The sequence below is a fragment of the Primulina huaijiensis genome, chromosome 1, assembly GCF_012295235.1.
Source record: "Primulina huaijiensis isolate GDHJ02 chromosome 1, ASM1229523v2, whole genome shotgun sequence".
Classification (NCBI taxonomy): domain Eukaryota; kingdom Viridiplantae; phylum Streptophyta; class Magnoliopsida; order Lamiales; family Gesneriaceae; genus Primulina; species Primulina huaijiensis.
In genome coordinates, this window is record NC_133306.1 from 2,939,841 (window position 1) to 2,965,752 (window position 25,912).

Consider the following 25,912-nt stretch of genomic DNA (forward strand, 5'->3'; position numbering starts at 1 on the left):
ATTTAGAGAGAGAAGCTAATGTTTATTTTAGAGAGAGAAAGTTCGTAGTGTTTTCGGATCGAAGAACAGAAGACGCCCCCGCCTCCTCTTCTTCTTTCGCATCCTCAAACCCTAAATTCTCGATTCATTTATTCCTCTGTGTTTCTTTGGAATTTTACCTTAATTATTTACTAGTATCAATATGCCCTCTTCGGATCTCTTGTTCTTCTTTTTTCCTGGATTGGATTTTCGTTTTGTATTGTGAAAATCGGATTTGTGTTCGTCTGTTCAAATTCGTGTATTGAGGTGGGTTTTTTTTGGTCTTTATGAATTATATGTGTTGATACGCCTTCGTTTGGGTGCTTTTCGTCTGTTTCTAGGGTTTTTAAACCCTAGGTTCTTCCAAATCGGTTTTTTCAGTTCTTAAGGTTGATTATAGTTAAATTAGGGTTTTTAATCGTTTACCGGTGATTATATGTATGGCTTCGGGGAGTATTGGGGATGATTCTATTGATGATTTGAATTCGAGAGGGAGGATTCGATGGACGCCACATAGTAAAGTCTATACTCGAAGAATCCGCAAGAAAGTCCAGGAAACTGTTGACGATAGTGGTTCTGCCGCAACAACCTCTGTGCCCGCTGACACAGGGAACGAGATTTCCCCGAACCCATCTGCGGATCTCACTAACCCCGTCTCTGCCTCACCTTGCCAAACCGAACCTGGCATTCCAGATTCATCAACTGTTCCCATTGAGAATCCATCCTGTGATGATGTGCCAGTGCCAGTGTCAGTTGAAGCCATAGTGACAGCTGAGGATGTGAATCCATCACAGCAAAGAGTGCAAGAAGGTGGTGCACGTCAAGATACTGAGCTTCAGAGGCTTGAAAATTCCCCACTTCCTTCAAGCGACGCGACCCAGAATTCTAAAAAACCATCTCCCATCCACAGTACAGATAAGCTGCTCAAGACAAATGGGAATGGAGCTCTGAACTTGAGGATAGCTTCACCATTGTCAAGTGAGAATGATTTATCGAATGCCAGAGAAGTTGAGACCTCCGAACTTCCTGTCAGGAATGATCTGCAGGGCGATGGAGGGTTAATGCCAGTCCCAATTCAAGTTCCGAGTGACAATTGGACTGCGGTTGGCAATGGAAATGTTAAATCATTGGTGATATCCACCATTGAGGATAGGATTAGATTTAATTTATCTAAAGCAACTCCAAAGAATGAAATTGAGGAGCTTAGGAAGAGGCTTGAGTGTGAGCTTGATCAGGTTAGGAGACTAATTAAAGAGCTTGAAACCAAGGAGATTCAAATTTCTTCTTTTAATACTCCGATCAGTGATAGTAATATTAGAAATATTAATAATTATGATAGTTCTGAGGTTGGTAGTGTTGGTGGGTTTGGTAATTTCCAATCTCAGCATGCCCGGAACAATTTGGTCGACCGGAGGGTGTTGTTGAGAGTCAATTCAAATTTAGGTTCAATCGCAAATTTGGAAACTAGACCTGTAGGATTAGCACGAATGAGTTCTGAAGTGGGTGCAGCACGGAATTTAGAAGTGAGGCCTTATAGTAGGCAGCTCAGTGTTGCAGTGATGGAAAACAATCAGAGGCCTGGTGAATTTGTTGAGAAGGAGAAAAGAACTCCAAAGGCTAATCAGTTCTACAGAAAATCAGAGTTTCTTTTGGCAAAGGACAGACTGCCTCCTGAAAGTAATAGAAGGTTGAAGACAAATAAAGGGAGGAAACACAGACGAGAATCAGAATATGCATTTGGCTTTGGTTTTGGCTTTGATAAGAGAGCAATCAAGAGCTGTAGCAGCCTACTTCAGCGATTGATGAAGCACAATCATGGTTGGGTTTTTAATGAACCTGTGAATGCCAAGGCGCTGGGTTTGCATGATTACCATGATGTCATTAAGCATCCAATGGATTTGGGCACAATCAAAACTAGACTGTCACAAAAATGGTACAAGTCTCCTAGGGAGTTCGCAGAGGATGTGAGACTTGTTTTTCGCAATGCCATGACATATAATCCCAAGGGGCAGGATGTCCACTTTATGGCTGAGCAATTGTCTCAGATTTTTGAAGAGCGGTGGCAGATTTTAGAAACCGAGTATAATCCTTATTGGAAATATCAGATGTATCTGGATGCAGGGTTGCCCACTCCCACGTTTCGAAAGGTCACCCCGCAGTGTCATTTTGCCCCAGCTTCAGCCCTGGGCTCTGCTGCTCCTCCTTTTCCTGCACTGGTTCCTTCCTATGCCCCAGCACCTGTTGCTACTCCAACTCCATATGCTCCTGATGGACACGTGAGAACTTTGGATAGACCAGATTTGATCGCAACACCTATGGCTGTTGATCCCATAATTCAGAGACCGTTTATTGGCAGAACCCCTGCTCCAAAGAAACCTAAAGCTAAAGATCCCGATAAAAGGGACATGACTTATGATGAGAAGCAAAAACTAAGTACAAATCTTCAAAGCTTGCCTGCTGAAAAGCTTGATGCCATTGTTCAGATCATTAAGAGGAGGAGCACTGCTCTTTCTCAAAAAGATGATGAGATTGAGGTCGACATTGACCGAGTTGATACCGAAACACTATGGGAACTTGATAGGTTTGTTACTAATTACAAAAAGAGCTTGAGCAAATACAAAAGAAAAGCTGAACTAGCTCGGCAAGCTAGAATGGTGGCTAATCAAAGACTTGCACTGACGGTAGGAGCTGGGACTGTCTTGTACTTTTTTTGGTTATCAGGTCTTTGGAATTCAGTGCCATTTCTGTAATACTTATCAAGATCCATAATGTAATGAATTTTTTCACCATGTTACAGAACACTGCACCAGCATCAGCAGATGTTCAAATTGGAAATGGAGCAGGTATAAATTGTATTCTTGGATTCTATGTTCCATATTGCTTTTTTTTTTTTTTTTTTTTTTTTTTTATGTGAACTGGGTTGTACTCAGAACTGTGATCTGACTTATGGATTCTGTTCTTTAAAGTTTTAGATAAGAGTTCAGCACCTCTGGCTGCTGAAGGTGAAACCAAGGAAAATAGTGCTAGTAGGTCCAGCAGTTCGAGTAGTTCCAGCAGTGATTCTGGATCATCTTCAAGCGGTAATTATCACACTATACATTGCTTCAGTCCATTTAATCTTTCTCCAAGGTTCCAACTATAGCTAGTGTATTGTCGTGCAGAGATTAAAAATTTGACTGAGGTTCCGAGTATATCTAGTATGTGGTTGTGCAGAAAATAAAATTTTTTTCGTCTATCTTTTAGATGTTGAATGTATTTAAAGGTATCTTTGTTGTCGTATGCAGTTCTTTAGCAAATTCATGGTATTGAGTTTGTACCTATCCGGAGAAAACTATGGGTGCTTGGGTTCCACGAGTCAAAAGTGCACTTTATCTTGACATATATATTATTGAATTGACTTTACCACCCCAAAGCTATTGAAAAATTCTCACGCCTATTTTGAAGATAGCGCTGCCCTGTGTTGCAATTTTAAGTGTGCTTTATCCTAATAGTTATGGTTTTGTCTTACCTTACCTTTGAATTTAACACAGATTCTGATAGCGATAGCTCCTCTTCAGATGGATCTGATGAAGGCAATTCACCTAAGACATGAATGGATTTGATAAAGGTATTGGATAGATCTTTCCACTGTTGATTGAACTTTCACATGCCTCCTTTTTTGTTTTTGAAATAATCTTGTATTGTATCAGTTTTGGCTGATCCATTTTACAGTTTTGCTACGTTTCTCTTTTATTTGAATATTTATGACCAATTTTGTGGTTGTAGCTGTGTTAACTTTGCGTTTAGCTGAACAGTAATGAATATTATTCACAATGTTTCCATGTTCGCAGTTGGTCTTGTTTCTGTCACTTAATCATATGAGAATTTGTTTTCTTGTTTCGGAGGAATTATCGCCCTGCCTTTTAGTTTTTATTTAAGGTATTCACTTATTTGTTAAGAAAATCTGAAACACGTCATTGCATCACTTCGAAAGATGTGCTGTGCTCCAGTTTCAAAACTTTTAGTTGGTAGCTTTTAATGGTTTTTGTTTAAATCTTGTATTGGCTCGGTCTCGCTAATATGATCAACACAATTCATTGTTTCACAGCACGTCATATTATTGCAGTGCATCAGCAGCGCATCTGTGTGCAATCAGTGGCTTCAGGACAGTGCAAGATGCTGCCTGGCTTAGACGCAAGTGTATACCTTTAAATTTGATGCTTTGTCACAGGTCCATTACGAAGGAGCTTTCTTTTTATCTTATGTGTAATTTTGATCGGTGACAATGGTTGGTACACGGAGAAGGTCGTGGCTGTGAGTTCTGATGTAATCGACACCAATTCTAGATGATCAAAATCTTATGGTAGGATATTTGTCATCGTTTGCAGAAGGCTTTCATGTCGTTGGAGCCAAAGACCTAATTATTGAACGTGCCAATTAACTGGTAGGTGTTCGAAAGTTGTATCCTTTGTTGAAGTAGGCATTGTATCATACTCTACCTGATGTCAGAATTGTAGCGTGTACAGAGCTTCTAATTCGTGCCATGTCACTAGTATTTCTTTGCGGTTGAATTTGGTATAGAGGAATTGGAAATTATGGCTGGACAGAAGAGTCAACTAGGAGAGCACGTATACTTAATTTGATCTTTTCAAAATACACACGGGTTGAATTTGAATTTGAATTTGAATTTACGGTTGGCTACTCAACTCAACTGAGTTTAAGTGGTTAGGTAGCGTAGCTAATCAATCATACTTCAAAAACTAGCATTGCCCTCAGTTTGGATTGGTATGGTATGTAAGCTAGAAGTAGGCTCTGAATAACATAGGAGGCCGTTAAAGTGATGTCGAGTTTGCCACCACCTTTCAATTGGATTTTCAGCCCGCTCCTAGGCGTTAACAAACATTTTCACAAGTCAAGACTCATATTTAAATTTAGAATAAAAAACGCATTTTCTGGTATTCAACCAGATTGTGCACCTGGCATTATTCAATGTCAAGCATTTTGAGCTTAAACCAATTGAAGGTCTTAACCTCTTCTGAAGCAAAAGGATTCGCCCATCGGCTCCAGCTTCAAGAGCTTCGGTCAAAACTGACACCTTCGCAATTGAGCTAATAAACTTGACACCCTTCGCAAGCAAACATTTTAACACCAATTTTGGAGATTACAGTACTTGTTGCTCAAGTATAAACCACGGACCTCGTCCCCGACCTGAATTCCCAGTTTCACCTGTGGATGCAAAGTTATGAAATTAATAACCATGTAATCTGAACCAGTTAATAACCATGTATTCAGAACCAGTTCTCGATAGCATACAGACTACCATGTGTGGAACGGTTTCGTTCCATTATGAGATTTGTTTATATCCTCATATTTGAATCGAATTCATTGTTTCCATGAATAGAAACCAACAGCAACGGCATACTAACTAAAAACATTGTCGTTAACAGAGGGGTAAAATTGCTTTTTTTCCCAACTCATGTTGGGTACAAAGAAAGGTAGCTCAATCATAGTCGATTGTACAAACGAAAATTCTACATCCAGTACTCCGGTAGCCACCTTTTCAGTTTTCAAGCATCAGCCAGTGTGGCCTCTGGATGGATTCTTTGCTACACTAGTGAAAATCACCTAGACATATTTGTGTGTGGGTCCCCACACCAATGAATGCCTGAAATTCACCTGGTGTTGCATATTCTCTCTGTAGCTATTCGCAAATGATAGTAATGTCGTAAACACCTTCCTCCAATTAATTTATCGTCTTCAAAAGACCATAGATGGCGGTATTTAGCAATATAAAACAATGCCAACCAAAATATTTTCTGAAGATCAATAGGGCACAGTAGACATCTCAAAATGAAGCCATTGAATTGCACTAAGTAATAAGAGCTCAAATGGAACAATTATTTGTAAAATAAGAGGCAGAGATTCCTATATTCGATTGCTTCTAGTTGGTGTCAGATTATAAATGAGACTTTGAAGCTCAAGCCAACATACGTCAATTAAAGACTTCAACATCATGCATCAAGATAGCAAAAGTCAAAAGTCTAACCGCAATTGTAAAAGAAAAACTCACACGATTGAAGTGTGGCTGAACCCTTTCCAGCCTTGGCTTCAACAACTTGTGCCACACCATCTTGTGTTCGTTTTGTTAGAGCTTTCATGCTTCCATATGATAAATTTTCTCTTGGACTTGGACCATATAAAGTGTAGAAGAACCATTTCCAGCCTTGGTTTCAACAACTACTGTCCCACCATCTTGCTTTCCTTTTGTTAGAGCTTTGATGTCTTTATCTGATAAATTTGCTCTCGGTGTTTTCTATTGTCAAAACACATGTAATTTTTACCTTCATCGGGTCTACACTAATAGATGCCCATATCTGGATGTGTTCTGAAATGGGAAAAATCTAGTGGAAAGTATGATCACCAACTACAGGTACATTCGCATCTTCCAAAAAGAAAACAAGTGCAGGGAAAAAACAAATCTAAAAACGCTTAATCACAATCAAATGAGAGCATAAACAGTTCTTCCCCACCTGCCACACCGACTTTAGCTTGCCCCCACAACACATCAAGCCCTGACCATGTCTAGAGTGGTCACACCGACCAGTTTCTTCCCATCATATATTCCTTTGCTCTTGAACACCTCAACAGCAAGTGGGACTATGAAGTTCACAGGGTTCCTGATTATGTTGACGCACTCGTTATTTTATGAACTTTCAGAAGAAAAGAAAATCCACAGCAAAAAAAGTCAGGAATTACTTTGGGGCAATGTCAATTACAGCGTTAACCTAAGAGGCCAGCACCAGTCATGCTACGATTTTGGGGTACACCAGCCGGAATTATGAATCTGCGTGGACCCTCCGGAGCCTGCCTAGCTGCTCTTATGAAGCATGGCCAGCTACCAATACGTAAATTAATACACACCCACAACTCAAATGAATAAGTCTTATGTGAGAAGGTTTTATAGGAGTTTTTGTGAAATCAAATATACATACGGAAAACCTAAAAACAATACCTAACATAGTTCAATTGCATGAAACACGTAATTACCAATTGACTAAGAACTCGAGAAGCAAGAAAGACTCAACTATATGAAAAGATACAACTGATATTGAAATTCTAGCAGATGCTGAATTTTCTCTCACAGTTTCCAGAAACAACATTGATCCGAGGTAACATGCACGAAATTTGAATTAAAAATAATGGGAGACGCTTCAGGCTTCCTCAAAACATCTTTTTGGCCTTAATTATGCTTCAACTACAAGTCTGCAATCGATGATTAATAGATGAAAATGAGTATTTGCAAGTCTAGATATGGTTTACCTACCCTAACACGAAATTGAAAAAAACAAAGGACGCTGCACATAAACTAATTGAGGGGACGACAGCCTCATTTTCAAATAAAACTAAAATCATAAAACATAAATCCAAAATCATCGAATCAAACTAGAGATACAAACATGAATAAAAACGTCAAAACCCTAGTTAAACACCAAACAATAACACGTAAATTATTGAAATAAAAAGAATTCAACACCGAAATAGGGAAAAAGTTATAAAAAAAAAAAAAAAAACAAAGAAAGAAAGCACGTGAGACCTTCGATCTGGTGTCAGCTACGACGCCTGGGGAACTCGCGACATCATTTAGCGGAAGCCCGGGGAGACAAGAAGATTCAACTCCATGAGTACTGAAGCGGCTGGTCAATCCCGCCGGCGGCTCCCTTCAATTTGAAGCGCGCGGCGATAGGTAGAGAGAAGTACCTGATACGGAGCTGGAACTCCTCCGGAGAAATCCCAGTTGATTGATTAATATTATGTCAAGGGGGAAACGGTTTTTCGTCGTGGAATACGGCTGATCGATTTATATTTACATCACATAATAATAATAATAATAATAATAATACATATGAATAAATAATTTGGTTTTTGGTTATGGCTTTTTTTATTGGCAAAAGCTTATATGAGACGGTCTCACGGGTGTATTTTGTGAGAATGATCTTTTATTTAGGTCATCCATGTAAAAGTATTACTTTTTATGCTAAGTGTATTACTTTTTATGGTGAATATCGGTACGATTGACCTGTCTCACAGATAAAGATTCGTGTCACCGTCTCACAAGAGACCTACTCTTTTGATTAATAATGAATGAAGTTAAATTAAGGAAATATTTAAAAAAGACGTGAATATATCATTATCGAATTCAATATTTTTACAAGAGGAATCAACTTTTGATCAGTTTTGTTAAAACTTACATGCACCAAACCTTTTGCACTCACCAACCAGTAGTTGCAAGTTATGTACAATATGGATGCTTGAAAGCCAAGGTAACATAAATTTAATACTAGAGAAACATTAACATCCCAAAACCACCATCGTTACCAATACACTGCCCTCCTCCACTGGAACTCTGACCATGATGAGACGGCGGCTCCACCCCATCTTCCGTCTAGCATTGGTGCCAGTCCTCACACTAAGGGCAGTCTGAGTTGTCTTGGATGGTTTAAGGAACAATCTTGGGTGGAGAGATTATAAAACAGCTAGAATTCCCAATGAAGTTTCTGATGAAGAAATGATTGAAGATGGATGCAACGTATTTGAAGGTAGGTGGATCTAGGACAATGCAAGTTATCCTCTTTATGGAGAAGAGAAATGCCCCTTTCTGGTTAAACAAACTACTTGTGTTAAAAATGGAAGGCCCGACTCTTTGTATCAGAATCGGAGGTGGCAGCCAAATGCCTGCAATCTGCCAAGGGAAACTTACAAACACGAGTGAACGAAATATCGGATTACTGGTGACTATATACAACTATTAAATGAGATTTTGTTCGACAATATGACCAGATTTGATGGCTTGAAGTTAATGGAGGTGTTGAGGGACAAAAGACTTGTGTTTGTGGGAGATGCAATATAACGAGGGATGTTCGAGTCCATGGTTTGTTTGGTACAATCTGCAATTCCTTCTGATGGAAAGAGATCTCTACAAAGGATACCTCCAAGGAAAGTTTTTGAAGTCGAGGTATTCATTTGTCTTCCCAAATCATTTCTAGTCGAACATCCAAAGTACATATAATTACCATACTATAAGAAGTGGAGTCGAGCTCGAGTTGTGCACTGTCCAAAGTTGTGTTAGTCGGTTGCATGGTTAGTCACATGCGTGGACTCAACTCAAATGAATGGGTTGCTGAAGGTCAAGCAAACAGATTGAAGTGACGAAAGTGCACATCTCAAGTCTTTAATAAGTCTGTCAAAACTGATGATTTTTTCTAAATCTTGCGAGGAAGAGTAATTTAATAAAAACCAGAAATCAATCATTTCATAAATATATCTTAAGTTTTTCAAAACAAGCCGAAGCGAGCCGCTAGTTTCAATTGAACCCTAGTCTCACTCCACCCTAAATGCATGGCTGTCGTTTACATGCTTGTGTTAGTACATGTGTCTCGGAGCTTCACTTTAGTTTGAAGAACACTCTTATTTCAAACTGCAAACCAAATTTCAACATTTCAATGCATCCATTGAGTACTACTGGGCACCCTTCATAATAGAATCCATATCAGACAATGCAACAAATCACACTGTATCGAAACGATTTGTTGAAGCTGGATTCAGTGGCTAATCATAGCAAAGAGTGGAGTGGAGTGGAGTGCAGTTGACATTTTGATTTTCGAGAGTTATGTTTGGTGGATGTACAAACCTGTGATCATCGAAACGTAAGAATTTCAGCTCTTATATTTCACTGTTCCATGTCCTGCAAATATCTGGGATTGAAAACGATATATACAGTCTTGAGACTGCCTCAAGATGGTTCTCCTTGATTTAGCACTTGTTTTACTGGTATGGATCAACTGATAAGCTCCATGAATTCAACTTTACCACCGCATACAGATTGGCGCTGGAAAAATGGGCAAATTGGATCGAAACCAATATTAATCCTGTAACTCAGAAGATCTTCTTTATGACAATGTCTCTGACATAAGTTTTTCGCCATCGTACAATAGGGACCATAACAAAGAACGTAGATTATAATTTTTGGCGATGAAGTACAGTAACATAACGGGAGCACGGCAATTATAAACAATTTAATTACATCAAACAAAAAATTGTTACAAATTAAATTCATGCGCAGGAGTTGGGAGTGGAAGCCTGGAACAGACGGAAACTGCTTCAACGAGACACATCCCACAGAAAGTTCATACCAGGGAACGGGATCAAGTCTTGACATTATGTGAACATTACAAGATTTTATAAGTCAGCTAAATGTTAAAGTAAGAGTGTTAAACAATACACAGTTGCAGAATTTAGAAAGGTTGTCATACTTACAGCAAAAGACTAATTAAGTAAGAGAGAGCTTTCGCGGCTGAGAAATGCCAAGATGGGTGATGAAAGGAGTCTTTCTGCCTTTCTTACTACTCTCCTTTATTCAAGAAAGATCTATTTGGCTACAACTTTCTGTTGTTCTTTTCTTTCAGTACGTATAGCGAACAAGAGATCGTCAACTGCTTTAATTTAAGTTAAGAACCTTATCCGAGTATGAGAAAAATAGTTTTCCAAAACCCGTTTTTTGCGAAAGGAAAGGGAAACTCTTGACCAGAGAACAGAGATCTGATCCAAAGAACTTTGCTGATTGCATTCACTGGTGCTTACCTGCGGTTCCTGGTACATGGAATGAAATTTTGTATGCAATCCTTTTACAGGACTATTGTGCACAAAGATAGAGCACTGTTTCAAAGATTCAAAGTCGAGGCATCTGTTTCTGCTCTCTAATCCCAATTTTTATTTTTTATTTTTTATTTTTCAAATGCTGCCTTTTAGCATTTCAGAGCTGTAAAACAGAATCTACTCTCACAATGAATGTCATCACATTATCAAATGCAAAATAAGACCGCTAGTTTTGACTTCTCGTAAGTACTTGAAGAGGCAATCAGTATATTCAAACTTAACTTGGCATAGATACTATGTGAAAAGGTCAAAATAGCGATTCAAGGATCTTCTATTTCAGGGATTAACGATTATGCCCTCCACACAAAAAATAACCATCATCTATCTTATGCAACCGAAACCCTTCATGGTTACGTAGGCGTTGCTGCCCAAAATTCACATATTCTTTTACTATTACTTTCACGTTACTCAAGCAGAAGCTCAATGCCTTGAGAGACAAAGATGAAGGCAACAACTTGTGCATCAATCTCCGGGCTAATGGATTCAAACTGGTGGCATTTGTACCCAACCCGGGATTTACCTTTTATTCTTCAAATCCATAGGAAAAGACATGTTGTTAAAAACAATTCCAACAAGAAGACAGAACATGAATAACAACCGGAGCAACCATCTGAACAGAAAGCAGGAAACTTTTAGTTTCGTTACTATCATCATACTCCCCAAATATAACAACGTCCAATAAATGATAATTAATTAAATCTAAGATTTTTTTTAATCAATTCTATATATTGATGGATATCGGCAAAACAATCAACGCAACGTTGACACATGAGTCAAGCCATCAAATGTTCGAAAAATTCATAAGAATCAGATGATGTTATCTTGCGGTAGACGTCTTGATAGAAATGACTGTACCAAGTCAAGTGATGCAAGATACTAAAAAACCCACATGAAAAATAACGTAAGAAAGCTAGTACACCACACCACAGGCGCCTCTTTGATTCAATTTGACAAGGAAAAATGAACTCTCACATTATTATTATTATTCCATATATGAATTTTCACTAGCCCGGTGTGCACGAAGTACATGCGCATGTTCAATCAATTTTTTTAAATAAATACATTTGTTTAAAAACATTTAAAATTAAAATTCAAATATTAAAATTTTATTATTTTTATTAAGTTTTTTAGATTTTCAAAATAAAAATAAAATAAACAAAGAGTCCAAAAAAAAAAATAGAGATATTTTGGAGATTCTAAAGACAATATTTGATCTGACTCAAATAATATACATAAAATATAGAGATGACTATATTAATAAACAAAAATCCTCTCTCTCACGCATACTCATTATCACAGTGTCATCTTCTCAATTTTCAAATTACTAAAATACATTTTATTTCAACAAAGTTAACGATTAATAAAGTTTTAAATTTGATATATCGTAAAATATTATTTCGCAATTCAAAGAAAATAGAAGGCATATGTGACATTTAGATTCTTCCATATTATTTTAACTGAATGTGTAATAAAATCACCCTTTCGACATTCTTTCAAAAGTTTCGAAAAATATATATCATAAAATGTACCTCATAGGGAAAAATATGATGTAAAAATCATTGTAGTTAATGGTATTACTTCACATATTAATTTGAAAAGAAAAAAAAAACGATTTATTCGACTATGTTAATTACTATTCAATTTAATTATTATATTTCTTATCATCCGATTCATATATTTAATGCAAAATAATAGTTATCGGAAATTATTACCATTTCACGTTAATCCACTAGGCACGTGTATAAGAACATATGCGTTGCTCGACTTGAACTTTGGTTCGAAAAAGTTCTTTACTCGAAACCCATATATGATCATTTCCATTTTCAGAATCAAATAATCAAAATCTTGGAAGGCGATTTTCCATCTTAAATGAAAAGTTTGAGATATTTAATCATTGTTAAGTTGTAAGAGCACTGCATGAGACTAAATTTTCATGTCAACCAAATCACTACGTCACGTTCCAAAAAGCTGAAAGCGAGTACCAGGGAGAATTATTACTATAATTTCTTGTTCCAAAATCAAATACATTTTTAGTAATGTGGAGTATGTCTATATAAAACAATAATAAAAAAGCCTACAATCAATTGAACCTTCAAGATTTTACAAGGGAAGGTCTTTTTCTCAACCTATCGAATAATAAATAATAGGCCAAAGGTTAGAGATGACAATTTTCCAGCCTATGATAAAACCAATAATATCAGTCACCATGATACTAACTATCAAATTCAAATATTTTAAACTCAGCTAAATTCACTGATGCTAAAATTCAAATATAATCTTTTAAGTCAAGCGTCTACATGAAATCAAAGAGCACAATTACACTTATCCATGCTGTATTTATTGCCCATCACAAGCACTGATGGAACGCCATCACTCCAAAAGTTGTTACCAATACTCCAAAACTTGTAACCAATCATATCAAATATTAGAACTCGAGTGACATGTTTACACTGTAACTATAACCTTTCATCAGTCAGTTCTTGAACCCCAAAAAAAAGTGTGACAAGAAACTTTCAAGATTTGGCAAAGGAATCCTTACAGAACACAACACCTCAAACTATAACTAAAAGTCTAAAACCGTTTCAAGGAATTCCAGATGTGCGTTAAACTGAGTGTTGCTACAACTATGACCACCAGCCATTACACCAAACAAATGCTACATCTCGAGAACTGTGGTTTATCGCTCAGTAAACAACCTAACAAAACCACAAGGTAACTTTCAGGGGTGACATAGCAACACAACCGTTCTATCCAGTAACCACAATCATTCCCCCATCTGATAACCGGCTAGGCATGTTGGACTCTTCCCTCAAAATAAGCCTAAAAATAAGCCTTCCACAAATTTTGATTAACTTTCTCTTAAACGATAATCAGAAAGCCCAAAGCTGGTAATAGAACTTAGATGATGGTATCATCATGAAACTAGGTAACATATTCGATGAATCACGGAACCACTTCTGGGTTTGAGATTCGTAACAAAAATAGACCAGAATTATAATCCGAGTATTATAATCGATTACAACATTCTCCCACGCTCCAAATTTACCATAACATGAAATATCCACACTCAGCAGCAAGTAATTGGACAAGCTATCTGAATACAACCAAGTACTAAGATATCCACTCTTTCAAACCTTTAGTTGGACCTAAAAATCAAGAATATGGACACAATTTCACTCCACATAATTCAAGGACCTATCAGAGAGAGACGATTGGAATATGTGCCAAGCCAAATTTTATACGTAAAACATCTTTTTTCATTACCTTCAAGACTTTTGAGAACCCCTCTTTTATACGTCAAACACCTTTTCCCATTACCTTCAAGACTTTTGACAACCCCTCCCAATGTAAATAACAAAATTCGATTTTTTCCTTCTTGAACAGCAAAAGAGGGGCGATAAAACATTATAACCAGGAGCCAATATACTGGAAATTGAAGTAAACAGTCAATAGTCACTTAAAATGGATGCAAAAAATAAAACAAATTACACCTCATATTGTATATTATCAATCCTACAGTCTCAAATGATGAATGCCCTTTAAATTAGAGTAAGGCTATGGTATCAGAAGCCACATGAATCTAATTGAACAAGTATCTATACATGAGATTCCTCATCATTTATTTCAACGGTTAAAGTTACAGGTATGAAAATATTAATTTAACTTCATCGCAGCATTTTTGGAAACATTGTCTGTGTTAGCACCAATTACCACTCGACATCATTACTTATTATTATTAAATTACGAACTAGTGCTTCTTGATAAAAACAAAATTCTTGTTATTATATATCTTCGCAATTATTTTAACAGCAAGTATGATGCCTAGCTGTTATTTAGAATAGCGAAGGCAAAGGCTTTTTCTAATGATTAATGGTTGTTGCAAGAGCATGAAACCATGTTAATTGAAAGCTCGTGCCTGTTTCACCATCGCGGTGCATGTGCCTTGGTCTTCCTGAGAAGCTCAAGACATTCTTCAGGCACATTCATGGTGATCGTGAATCTTAAGATCAAATAGTAGTTTGTTTTGGCTTACAAACTAATTAACATTTGTTTGTTGTTTAATAGTTCGTATATCACATACTACATAATTATAACATCTAACAAAATTTCCTTCAAATATCAAACTTCTAGCTTATCATGTCTAAAACCTTTATATGTCTACACGGAGCTTAGGAGACCGTTGTGACTTAGTATGCCTTGCGCTTTAATAGATAAGCATTTAATATAATTTACTACTAGTAACAAGTATAGCTTTTACACTAGGAATTATCATAAGTTCCAAATATAGACGAAACATATTACAAAAGTACAAAACTTATACAAGCATTGCATCACCTCATCTCCTTCCATATGGACAGGCTAGAGTGCATCATCACCACAAATGAGAACTAATAAAAACGGAATAAAAACTCAAACACAACACATCAAAAAAATTCCACGTTGCAATTATAAAATGCGGAAAGCAACATGATCCATACATAAAAATGCAGTAATAAACACACAATTACAGCTGCAAGATTGTTAAGGAAATAATAATAATAAATCCAAGGTATCAAACTTATCAAGAGAATTCTGGCATATAATTATATGATACAACCATTTTCTAGTAAATAGGCTCCGCTTTATTAATATTTAATCAAGGACCACTTTCGACTAAAAGTTCAATACTTGATAAACATCATACTATTTATAATAAAAGCTTCAAAGAAGCAAATATCATATATACAACAAAATTACATCGATAAACCAAAAACAAAAAGCAAAAATATTTCATCCCCCTAGCCAATAACCATTAATCAAAGGAATCAAAGCTGCAAGCAATTGAGTACAATGATCCCCACGTGCCAATCTTAGGCTATTTATCAACAGACTTCCAAGATCACTTTCAAATACCAAACATAGTATCTTCCCATGATCTTTTTACCGAACATAATTGCGAAAACAACTTTCATAAACCACTTCAAAAATTTGAATAAATTTTTTTGAAAGCACAACCACATGGCATCAATTTTTTCTTTTGATTGAAAAACCAAAGTTACTCTCACCAATAGTATGAGATTCAGCTGGCAAGCATGTATTCTGCTCTACATGCACAAATTTCTGAACAATTGGAAGTTGGAACCGACACTAAAGAAATTGAAGATGATAGCAGAATGACATTCTAACTAAAGCCAAATTTTGGTACCATAATCATTTTCCATATTAAGAGCCTGCCAACCTAAAGTGCTCCTCACCCCTATAAGGGCGAAAAGCAGGCGTCTACTGAGGAGAAAAACATAAATCATCAAAGAGTTAGAACAATATGGCTCTGTTGCATGTACAGAGAGACGCTATAAAATGATGCAAAGAGAATACACATCATACTGCTTTATTTCAATTGAATCAATAGAATTTCCGAACAATTTGTTGGAACCAACTAAAAAAAAATTGAAGATGATAGCAGAATGACATTCTAACTAAAGCCAAATCTTGGTATCAAAATCATTTTCCATTTCAAGATCCTGCCAGTCTAAAGTGCTCCTCACCCCAAAAAGGGCAGAAAACAGGTGTATACTAAGGGGAAAAACATAAATGAGCAAAGAGTTTAAACAATATGGCTCTGTTGCATATCAGAGAGACACTATAAAATGATGCAAAGAGAATACAGATCATACTGCTTTATTTCAATTGAATCAATAGAAGGACAAGTGCAGGTATACAAGAATTATAAAACCTAATTGTTACACCATTGGGTTTGCTAATCAGGTGCATAATTCACAATTAACTAAAACCCCTAAATCCCAAAACCTTTAGGTGGGAGTTAAACCAAAGACATCAAAATTCTTGGTTTTGGAAGATTGACTTTTGCCTTTCAAGTTATAAATATAAAAAATGTATGATTAACTGCATCATATTAAAAGCATAGACAACTGTAAATAACCATGAGAAAGAAGCAGAAGAGAAAACAATAAAGAAAAAGACGAACAAAGAGGATATTATTTTAATACATGAAAATGCTAAGGTATTGTGGGCTCCTCGTAAAGATACACACCACACATTATCTTTCCTTTTTTTGGTCTATTTTTGAAATTTCCAGATCAGTACACTAATTTAAAATAACTAGGAGAAATCAGAAAGGACCACATCAAAAGCGTAGATGAAGTGAAGAAGACACCAAATACACAGCAAATCAAAATCATCAAGCCAGAGTTCACATTGTCCGCATGAAATCACCAGAACCATTAAGGCAACTGCACCAACAAGCCGGTCATTAACCTGAATCAAACATCCATCACAACTGAAAATCATTCCACATTTTACAAGGTAAAATAGATTTCAGGCTAACAAAGAGAACATGTAAAACAATAAACAGCCAAATCACTTCCAAACCAAAAACAGGGAAAGGAAAAAATGGCTTGTTTCATCATTTTAAAAATTAGATTTGCAAAAGAATTTTACAAAAAATTATTTAGAAATGTACCAAAAGAAAAAGGCAAGCCAAAAAATGGATGAAAGGTAAAACAATAATTGTTTCAAGCCTGGAAATAAACACCCGAGAGGCTGAGACTATATTTTTGTTGAATAATTGGCATGATTTAGTTGTTCCTAGGAGATTATGAATAAAAGTCCAAGTCACCAGATAAAAGGAACGTGATTCTCTAGCTGATATGAGCACATCTGATGTAAGAAAGATAGTGATATATAATTATGTAACATTCCTTTTATGTTTTGGAAACTGCAGCCAAGTAGCCGTCCATATTAGTAACATCTTGTTTGCTTTTCAGAAAGATAGGGATATAACACGATGGACCATTTTTTTATGTTTTGGAAACTGCAGCTAAGTAGTTGTTCAAAGTAGTAATATTTTGTTTGCATTTTTTTCTGACACTACAAGAATTTTAATAAAACAAGGTCTACCGAGTTTATGTTCGGATACAGCAAGTACAAAAACATGCAGATGTCCTATCAACCACAATTTTGAATATCTGACGCATAATTTGTCAAAGGCGAGCCCCTGAGCCCGGGGTCATCCCAAGCGCAGCGATTCACTAAGGCGAGCCCAGGCGCGCAAGTTCACTCAAGAGTGCTTAAAACGCTCCTAAGTGAATTTTTTTTAACTACTTGTTTAAAACAAAAAGCCCAAACCCAAACTCAAACCCAAACCCAAACCCTAGCAACCCAACATAGAATCAGAAGAAGAGAGGAACGAACAAGAAGCAGAAGACATCGAGAAGAGAGCGCTGAACAGTAACGAATAGGAAGCAGAAGACAGCAAGCAGTGAAGGCTCCAAATAATCAAGTAAGATATTTTTAGGTATTATTTTCTGCTTATTAATTTATTTCAAGTACATGGAATCATGGATATTCATATTTCATGGATGCAAATTTTACTCTAGTTTTACTTCAATTTTAAATTTTAATCATGTAATGTTTTTCTTTGGTTTCTGCATGGCTTATTAATTTATGTTATTATATATACAGAATTACTTATATAATATACATATTCATGGTCGCAATTATTTCTCCAGATTAATGTCGACTTCTGAAAATTTGGAAGATCGAAAAAATCTTGCCTGGAACTATGGGAAATTAATCAATCCAAAAATCACTAATTTCGTGCAATGTGTTTTTTGTGGCAAAACTCTCAAGAGAAGAATTTTTCGTCTCAAGCAACATCTTGCTGGAAGCCATTGAAATACCAAAGCATGCCCAAAATGCCTGAGTACGTTAGAACTAAAATTCAAGTTTACATGTAAAAAAAAGAAGTCAAGCATCAAATGGACATGAATTCTAATTGGATGACTTTGCTGAGCAATTGGAAATTTTGGAAGATGGTGTCCAATCTCTCGAAAAGGGAAACAACCAATGCCAAGTTCAATAGCGCGTTCCACCGCCATCCCCATGTTGCTCAAGTCAAAAGACAAAAATACTGTTGGTCCACTTGATTATTACTTTGTAAATAACATGGATCAAGTTGTGAATTAAGGAAAGCAAAAAAGAGCAAAAGATTTAGAAATACGATGAAAGCAGAAAAAAGACTTTGTAGTGCAATATTTTGCCAAATGGATGAACGATGCAGGTATTTCGTTCAACCCTGTAAAGTATGATAGCTTTAAGGAATTTTATAGTGTTGCATCTTACTGTCCTCATGATTTGGAAACACCCAAATTACCATAAAGTTAGGGTAACTTAGTTAAATAAAGAAATACAAAGTACAAAAAAAATTGAAAGAGTTTGAGGCAGTATGGATGTTCATCAATGGATGATGGATGGAATGATGGAAAAAATAGAACTTTGATTGATTTTTGGGTGAACAATCCAAGAGAGATAGTATTTCTGGAATCTGTGGATACCTCCGGCTTTTCTCATACAGGTATCAAGTTGTTTGACTCACTTGAAAAGTATGTTGATCAAATTGGTCCAAAGAATATTGTTCAAGAGGTTACAGATAATGTCTCTGCAGCAAGTATGAAATGTGAATTCAAGTGGTTACTTTCTAATAAGTATTAGATTTATTACTTAATAATAATAACATATATCTTTAATATGCAGAAAACATTTGATGTTAAGATTTCCACATATATTCCGGACTACATGTGAATTCCATTGTTTGATTTAATGCTTAAAGATTTATTCAAAATTCCAGTACTGAATAACGTTTATGAGAGGGACATGATGGTGAATGGTTGTATATATATAATAGGCAACAAGTCTTGAACATGGTCAAAGAATTCACGAGTTAAAAGAAATGGTCAGGGCTAGGAAAACTCGTTTTGCTGCTTTTTTGACATTGAAGAGGTTTCAAAAACAGAAGGTGAATTTAAGAAATAAGTTCAATTCAGAAAAGTGGAACACAAGTCGATTTGCGAAAGAGGCAGAAGGCAAACGTGCAACAGAGATTATATTCATGCCTTCATTTTGGAATCATGTTGTTTATGACATTAAAGTTGGTAGCCCAATTTTTAAAGTGCTTCGATTAATTGATGGTAAAAAAAACCTTCAATGGGGTAAATATACGAGGCAATGGGTCGAGCTAAGGAGGCTATTGCTTTGGTTTTCAACAACAACGAAGAGAAGTACCAAAGGATTTTTGAAAGCATTGATAAAAGGATGACGGATAAACTTCATAAGCCTTTGCATGCAGCTGATTACTTTTTGAACCCGAAATTCTTTTATGCAAATCTTGAGATAGAAAAGGATGTTGAAGCATGAAGTTATGAAAGGGTTGTACGAGTATGTTGAAAAGATGCGTGAAGATATTGACCTTCAAGATAAAGTCTCATATCAACCCTCAAATATAACAGCGTTGATGGGCTTTTTGGCGGTTCTATGCCATTAGACATAGAAATAAATTACCACCAAGTAATTATTGCTTTTTGTTTCAAGATCATAACATATTGTTGAAAACTTAAAAGTATTTGAATTTGAAAATTTTGGATATCTTATTTGACAGCTGAATGGTGGTTGGCTTATGATTATACGACCCCACAATTGCAAGATTTTGTTGTGAGAACTCTCAACCTTACGTGCAGTGCTTCTGATTGTGAGCAGAACTGGAGTATGTTTCAGCATGTAAGTATTTAAATTCTAACATTTAATAGTTGACTCTTGAGTCTTGACATATTATTATTATTATTATTATTATTATTATTATTATTTATTATTATTACGAACAATTCATAAGAATGAATTTATTTTAAAATTTTTGCAGCTTCATTTTTAAAATTTTAACAGCTTCGTTTGAATGATCTGGTCTTCATTGAATATAACAGGGCACTGAAAATTCGATATGATTTGCGTGACAAAATTGATCATATTTCATTGGATGATATCGACGATATCAATGAATGGTTGATGAGAGGATTGGACAATGAAGAAAATAATCTAGTCTTTGGGGATGATGATTTGACATGGGGTGATGTAGGTCGTGCGTCTGGGGTTGGTGAACAGATTTATAGTTTTAGATCTCGTGCTTCTTCTTCTTCAAATGAGATAAGGGCATCTAAATCCAAAACAACAAAAAAAAGATCGGCTTCACATCTTTTGGATGAAGAAAAAGAAGAAATTGATGTTATCAATAAAGTGATGAAGATCAAGAAAAATATAAGTCCGAAAGTTCTGGAGACACTGATGATTCGATGAAAGGAGATGAACTTGATTTAAATGATTGAAGAATTTTAATCATGTTACTAATTACTGTAAACTTATTAATTATTTTTTGTTTGTGTGACATTGTGACTTAATTATTTCATATTTTAATATATTTATTCTAAGATAAATATATATATACATTTTAAAAAATGTGTGTCTTGCTTCAGTAAGGCGCGCGTCTTGCCTTGTGCCTCAGGCTCCAAGGCCTTTGTGCCGCCTCGGTGCACCTTGCGCCCTTGACAACCATGATCTCATACTTTATAGGGCATCCACTTTCAATCAGGTAAAGAATCAAGTATCGGACAACAGTATCGAAGCAGCAAGCCTCGTTGTGCCAAGGAGGAAAAGAATAGACAAATAGATACAACTGCCTAACATCTAATCTTTATCATGAAAAATTCGCTGGGAAAATAACAGAAATGCATACATAGCTCAAAAGTGTAGCATCCTGTTAGTTCTATCCTCCTTGTTTGATGATAACATCCAAAAAAACTTTGCCAGGAATAAAACAGTAGACCATACCTCTCAGCAGTTTGAAATCCTTCTTTTAAGGTAAACATTTAAAAAACACTAGCCAATTGCTAAAACAGTTCCCATAAGAAGAATGCTCATTTCACATTCTTCAAACAAAAATCAGACAATAGTACTTATGTGAGACAGCTTGTAGAAAGAGATACGGTCCACACTAAGAGGCGCCTACCAATCAAAAGAAATGAACATGCCATGGGTACAAAGAAAGTGAAGCAACTCTATAGACAAACATCTCAATTAACAAAATATTATTCAATATTTACCACACATCTCTAGATGGAAATTGCTTTATCACTGCTCAACGAGGCTACACACCAAACTAGGTGCTAAGGTATGAGTTTCTTCAATATATAAAAATTAAATACATGGCAAAAATTTAAAGATCTGAAGGCCAAGTTTTATTCTTAGCTTTTATCAGGTCATACAACTTCAAATTACTTAATAGCATTCTCCAGATTCATTTACTAGTATCGTTATGGTTCCATCCACTCATTCATAAATGTACAAGAAAACGTTAATCTCAATCAGTCAACACCTAGAAAATCAGACATAGCTAAATAACACCATTGGAAAGGACAGAAGCAAGGAAAAAAATGAATTTCATTTGATAAAATCAACAACTCTAGCACAAAGTTGGTCTAGCAAATACATTGCAATGACAAAGGAATTAAACCGCAGAAAAATAGCATTGATATGCAGCAAGTTGAAAAGGCAGGCAACAAGAAACAAAAGCAAGCACTCAAATTTTCATTTAGACATAAAATTGCAATTCTGAAGAAACACAACCACAAATAAAAAACAATGTTTAATATTGATGCCTTTTACTGCTCTACACAGCAAGATACATGGCAATTATAGATGCCAAAATCATATCTAGAGCGTTTAATGTCAAACAAAGTTACACTTCAATTGGGAACCCAGAAAATAAAAGGTCTCAAAGAAAAGAGTAGCACCCACATGCAAATAAAAAAATTTCAGAACACAAAAAATCGTTAAGGATTAAAACAATCAGTCAGAAAACATTTCAATCGTATAACCGCAAATACCCAAAAGCAACAAAACGTAAATAAATCAAGAAGAGCGGCCAAACCGAAAATTTATCAATCACACAGTCGCAGCATGCGCAGGCAGACAAGTCAGAAAAACTATATCAACGAAAGCATACAAAAATAAACAATGGCAATTACCTCAATAGTAAGGGTGCATCCCCTGGTAGACTCCTCCAGGAGGAGCTCTAGGTCCTGAAGATGCCCCTGCTGGTTGATTCTGTTGGCTTTGATATCCACTGGAAGACAAGCTGTAATGTGCACTCTGCAGATAATCTCCAGAACCCGTCCCACCAGAGCCAGGAGGCAAACCATAAAAGGATGACCCTCGACCCGCACCACCCATTGCTCCGCCTGCACCAACAAATCCACCAGCAGCTCCACCATTTCCGCCACCAGCACTACCCAATCCAGAGCCTACACCACCCAATCTTGCTCCAGCACCACCATATCCACTTCCAGGCCCAACTAATGCAGCACCAGCACCACCCAACCCTGCACCAGCACCTTCCAATCCACCATACCCAGCTCCAGCAGGTCCGCCAAAATGAGAGCCACCAGGATAAGGCCCACCAAGCCCAGACCCAAACCCAGCACCCCCTCCCAAATTTGACCCTGCAGCTTGAGATCCAATAGCCGAAGAACCTGGACCCACTGCACCTACGCTCAACCCACTAGAAAAACCACCATATTGTCCACCAACCCCACCTGCTCCACCATATTGGCCACCCGGAACAGTGGCCCCAATTCCGTTTCCATTCCCCTGATTAACTCCCTGCACTCCCATGGGCCCTGGAACGCCAACCCCAGAGGGCTTCATTCTTTTCCCATCAATTGCCAGTTTACAATTTAACTGATGCCCATCAATATTCTTTATCGGATCCACCAAAGAGGCCTTAGCAGCATCAGCAGTTTTATAAACAAACAAAGCAAATCCCTTGGACTTCCCTGTCACCTTATCGTAGCCCAAAGGGCCCTCCTCGATCTCCCCATACATGGAAAAATGTTGAAGAAGTCTCTCAGCCATCATGTCATATGGCACATTGGCCACATAAATCTTCCTCGTAGAGACATCTGCTGGACTAATCATTCCTCCAACACCGCCAGCCATTCCCGGACCTCCGGTGGCAGGATTGCCAGCAGCCGCAAGCTGCGTAACAGTCATCCTACCATCTATTTTCTTACTAGGTTCCTTCAAAGCCATCATGGCTCCATCAATGTGTTTAAAAGTGACAAAACCATATCCTTTTGACTTACCGGTGACCTTGTCGAGGATAACCACAGCCTCATCCAACTCTCCATAGGATGAGAAGAGGGAGCGGAGCTTTTCGGTGGTGGTTTCCCAGCCGAGGCCGCGGATGAAGAGCTTGCGCTGGGTGGTGTCGCGGTCAGCGATGGATCGCACGGCATCAAGAACGTCAGGGTGGCGGAGTATGGCTTTTTGGACAATTTCCAACAAAACCTCGTGTGTGAAGGGCTCAAGCATTTTGCGGGCATCGTCGAGGGTAAGCATGAGAGGGCTGAAGGAGTCGGCATCCGCCCCAACGATACCGTTATCATCGATTTTGCGCTTCTTAATTGGGTCCATTTCGCACGAAGAAAACCCTAATCTTTGGTGAAGCTGTGCAGTGGCCAGAATATTTAGACGGTTGCGCCGCTGTAATTCACGCTGTGGGGATTTTAGGCTTGCCTCAGTGGGCCCACTTATCGGTGTCCAATGGTATCGCCTTGTTTATTTAATAAATAAATAATGTACAAGAAATGTTATATTTTGTATATTATATACATCATTGGGGAAGTTGGTGAAAAATACTCAGTCAAAACATTTCTTTGGGTTCACTCCTTACCCACAAAATTATGGTACTATATCATACAAATTGTGGTACACTTCATGTGAAAATGTGGTACACTTCATGTGGAAATGTGGTACTAAAAAAGTACCCAGGGACTGAACACAAAAAAAAACGACGACTGGGGAGTGAAGACCAATTTCCCGTACATTCTATATTATTAATAACTATATATGAAATATATTAACATATCTTTGGGTGAGAGGAAAGAGTATATAAACTGAGGGATAATGATGAAGAATAGAGAGATAAAGTATATGTTATTTTAGGTTTTTAATTTGTACTCTTATTTTTTTAGGATGATATCTTCTGATACGGTATTTTTTTTAAATGAGTTAATTTGATTCATATTTAAAGTAAAAAGTAATATTTTTAAAATAAAAAAATTATTTTTTCATGAATCGAATCGAATTGAAATTTGTTTTACAAAATCAAATCATGAGACCGTCTCACGAGAGTTTTTATGTTTTGTTTTATAATTATTCAATGATAAATCATTCAAAACCTTAATATAGGGTTCTCATTCAAGCTCAATATTTTTTAATCTAAACTCAAAAGGATAAAAAAACATATAATATTTCTAAAATATTATTAGATATATCAACACTTGCGATTGGGTGGGTGTCACGCTCCGATTCAGGGTCTGCGCCTGCGTGACTAAACAATAGGTCTCTATAGCAATTAGTTCGTATTCATCCTCGCTTTATCAAAATGATTAATTCAAATTGCTATAGAAGTCCATTGTAGTCCATTATAAACACATTTTAAATCTTTAATTTTTAAGATATAAGACAAAAGGTGTCACAATCACCTATCCTTCAGAACGAGACATCTTCATCACGGCCTGACCACTCGATCAACCAACGCCGAAAATCTAGAGGTGGCTCCTACAAGTTCAAGAGGTAGTTCCTCATGTAGTACTTTTCTCCGCATGTTCAAGAGGTGACTCTCTTGCACGTAACATTTTGCCTCGCATAACACTTATTTCTCGGTTTTCCATACTTGTGACCGGCTCTGATATCATTCTGTCACGTCCCGAGCCCGGGTCCGTGTCTGCGTACCTGCACAATGGGTCTCTATAGCAACTACTTCGTATTCGTCATCGCTTTATGAAAATGATTAATTCAAGTTACTATAGAAGTCCATTGTAGTTCATTATGAACTCATTTTAATCATTAATTTTTAAGACGTATGACAAGAGGTATCGCAGTGGGTCACCTGATTAGTTTGTAGCCTTGCAAAACATATATGTTTAGCAAGAGTTTGTCATTGGTATTCATTCCATTGTAGCAATAACAATAATTTTCGTATTTTTATATTTTTAACCATCTAGATATTTTAAAATGCATCACTAATAATAATATTTCTTTAACATCACAATTGATTCCTAATTCCGATAAAATCTCATATAGAACTGCCACAAATTCTTATTATATTCATAATTAAAATATAAAATACATCTCACGCATATATGATATTTATCGTTGACTATCAATAAGATGAAATTTTATTAAAAGAAGTATACACACACATTGTATATTATATATTCCTATGGATGACGAGGTACGTTTGAAGCGGATTTGTCTAACCCTATGACCTTCCCCCTTTGTCCTGGTACATGACATATCCAATATGAGTTGAATC

The 25,912-nt window shown here is 36.6% G+C and overlaps 2 protein-coding genes across 13 annotated transcripts; one reads left to right on the forward strand and one right to left on the reverse strand.

The window, feature by feature from the left end:
- Positions 1-4,593, forward strand: LOC140976962 (transcription factor GTE4-like). 3 transcript variants are annotated; one of them, XM_073441446.1, is made up of 5 exons: positions 1-2,699; positions 2,816-2,861; positions 2,991-3,098; positions 3,549-3,625; positions 4,106-4,593. In XM_073441446.1, exons 1-4 carry the CDS (start codon positions 459-461, stop codon positions 3,608-3,610), a joined length of 2,457 nt encoding a protein of 818 aa, XP_073297547.1. In that variant the 5' UTR covers positions 1-458; the 3' UTR covers positions 3,611-3,625; positions 4,106-4,593. The 3 variants fall into 3 exon arrangements, with proteins under 3 accessions (XP_073297547.1, XP_073297531.1, XP_073297540.1); XM_073441430.1 differs by having other exon boundaries at positions 2-2,699; positions 2,985-3,098; XM_073441439.1 differs by having other exon boundaries at positions 2-2,699; positions 2,985-3,098; positions 4,124-4,593.
- LOC140976976 (UBP1-associated protein 2C-like) lies at positions 4,244-24,145 on the reverse strand. Of its 10 annotated transcripts, XR_012175359.1 has the most exons (5): positions 7,592-7,854; positions 6,754-6,892; positions 6,070-6,674; positions 4,974-5,223; positions 4,244-4,882 (listed from the first exon to the last, which is right to left on the reverse strand). XR_012175359.1 is itself a non-coding variant. In XM_073441478.1 (2 exons), exon 1 carries the CDS (start codon positions 24,004-24,006, stop codon positions 22,561-22,563), a length of 1,446 nt encoding a protein of 481 aa, XP_073297579.1. In that variant the 5' UTR covers positions 24,007-24,145; the 3' UTR covers positions 9,271-9,685; position 22,560. The 10 variants fall into 10 exon arrangements, 5 of the variants coding, with proteins under 5 accessions (XP_073297579.1, XP_073297589.1, XP_073297598.1 ...); XR_012175360.1 differs by lacking the exon at positions 6,754-6,892; XR_012175355.1 differs by lacking the exons at positions 4,244-4,882; positions 4,974-5,223; positions 7,592-7,854 and adding an exon at positions 22,560-24,145 and having other exon boundaries at positions 6,528-6,674.
- Positions 24,146-25,912: the final 1,767 nt, after the last annotated feature.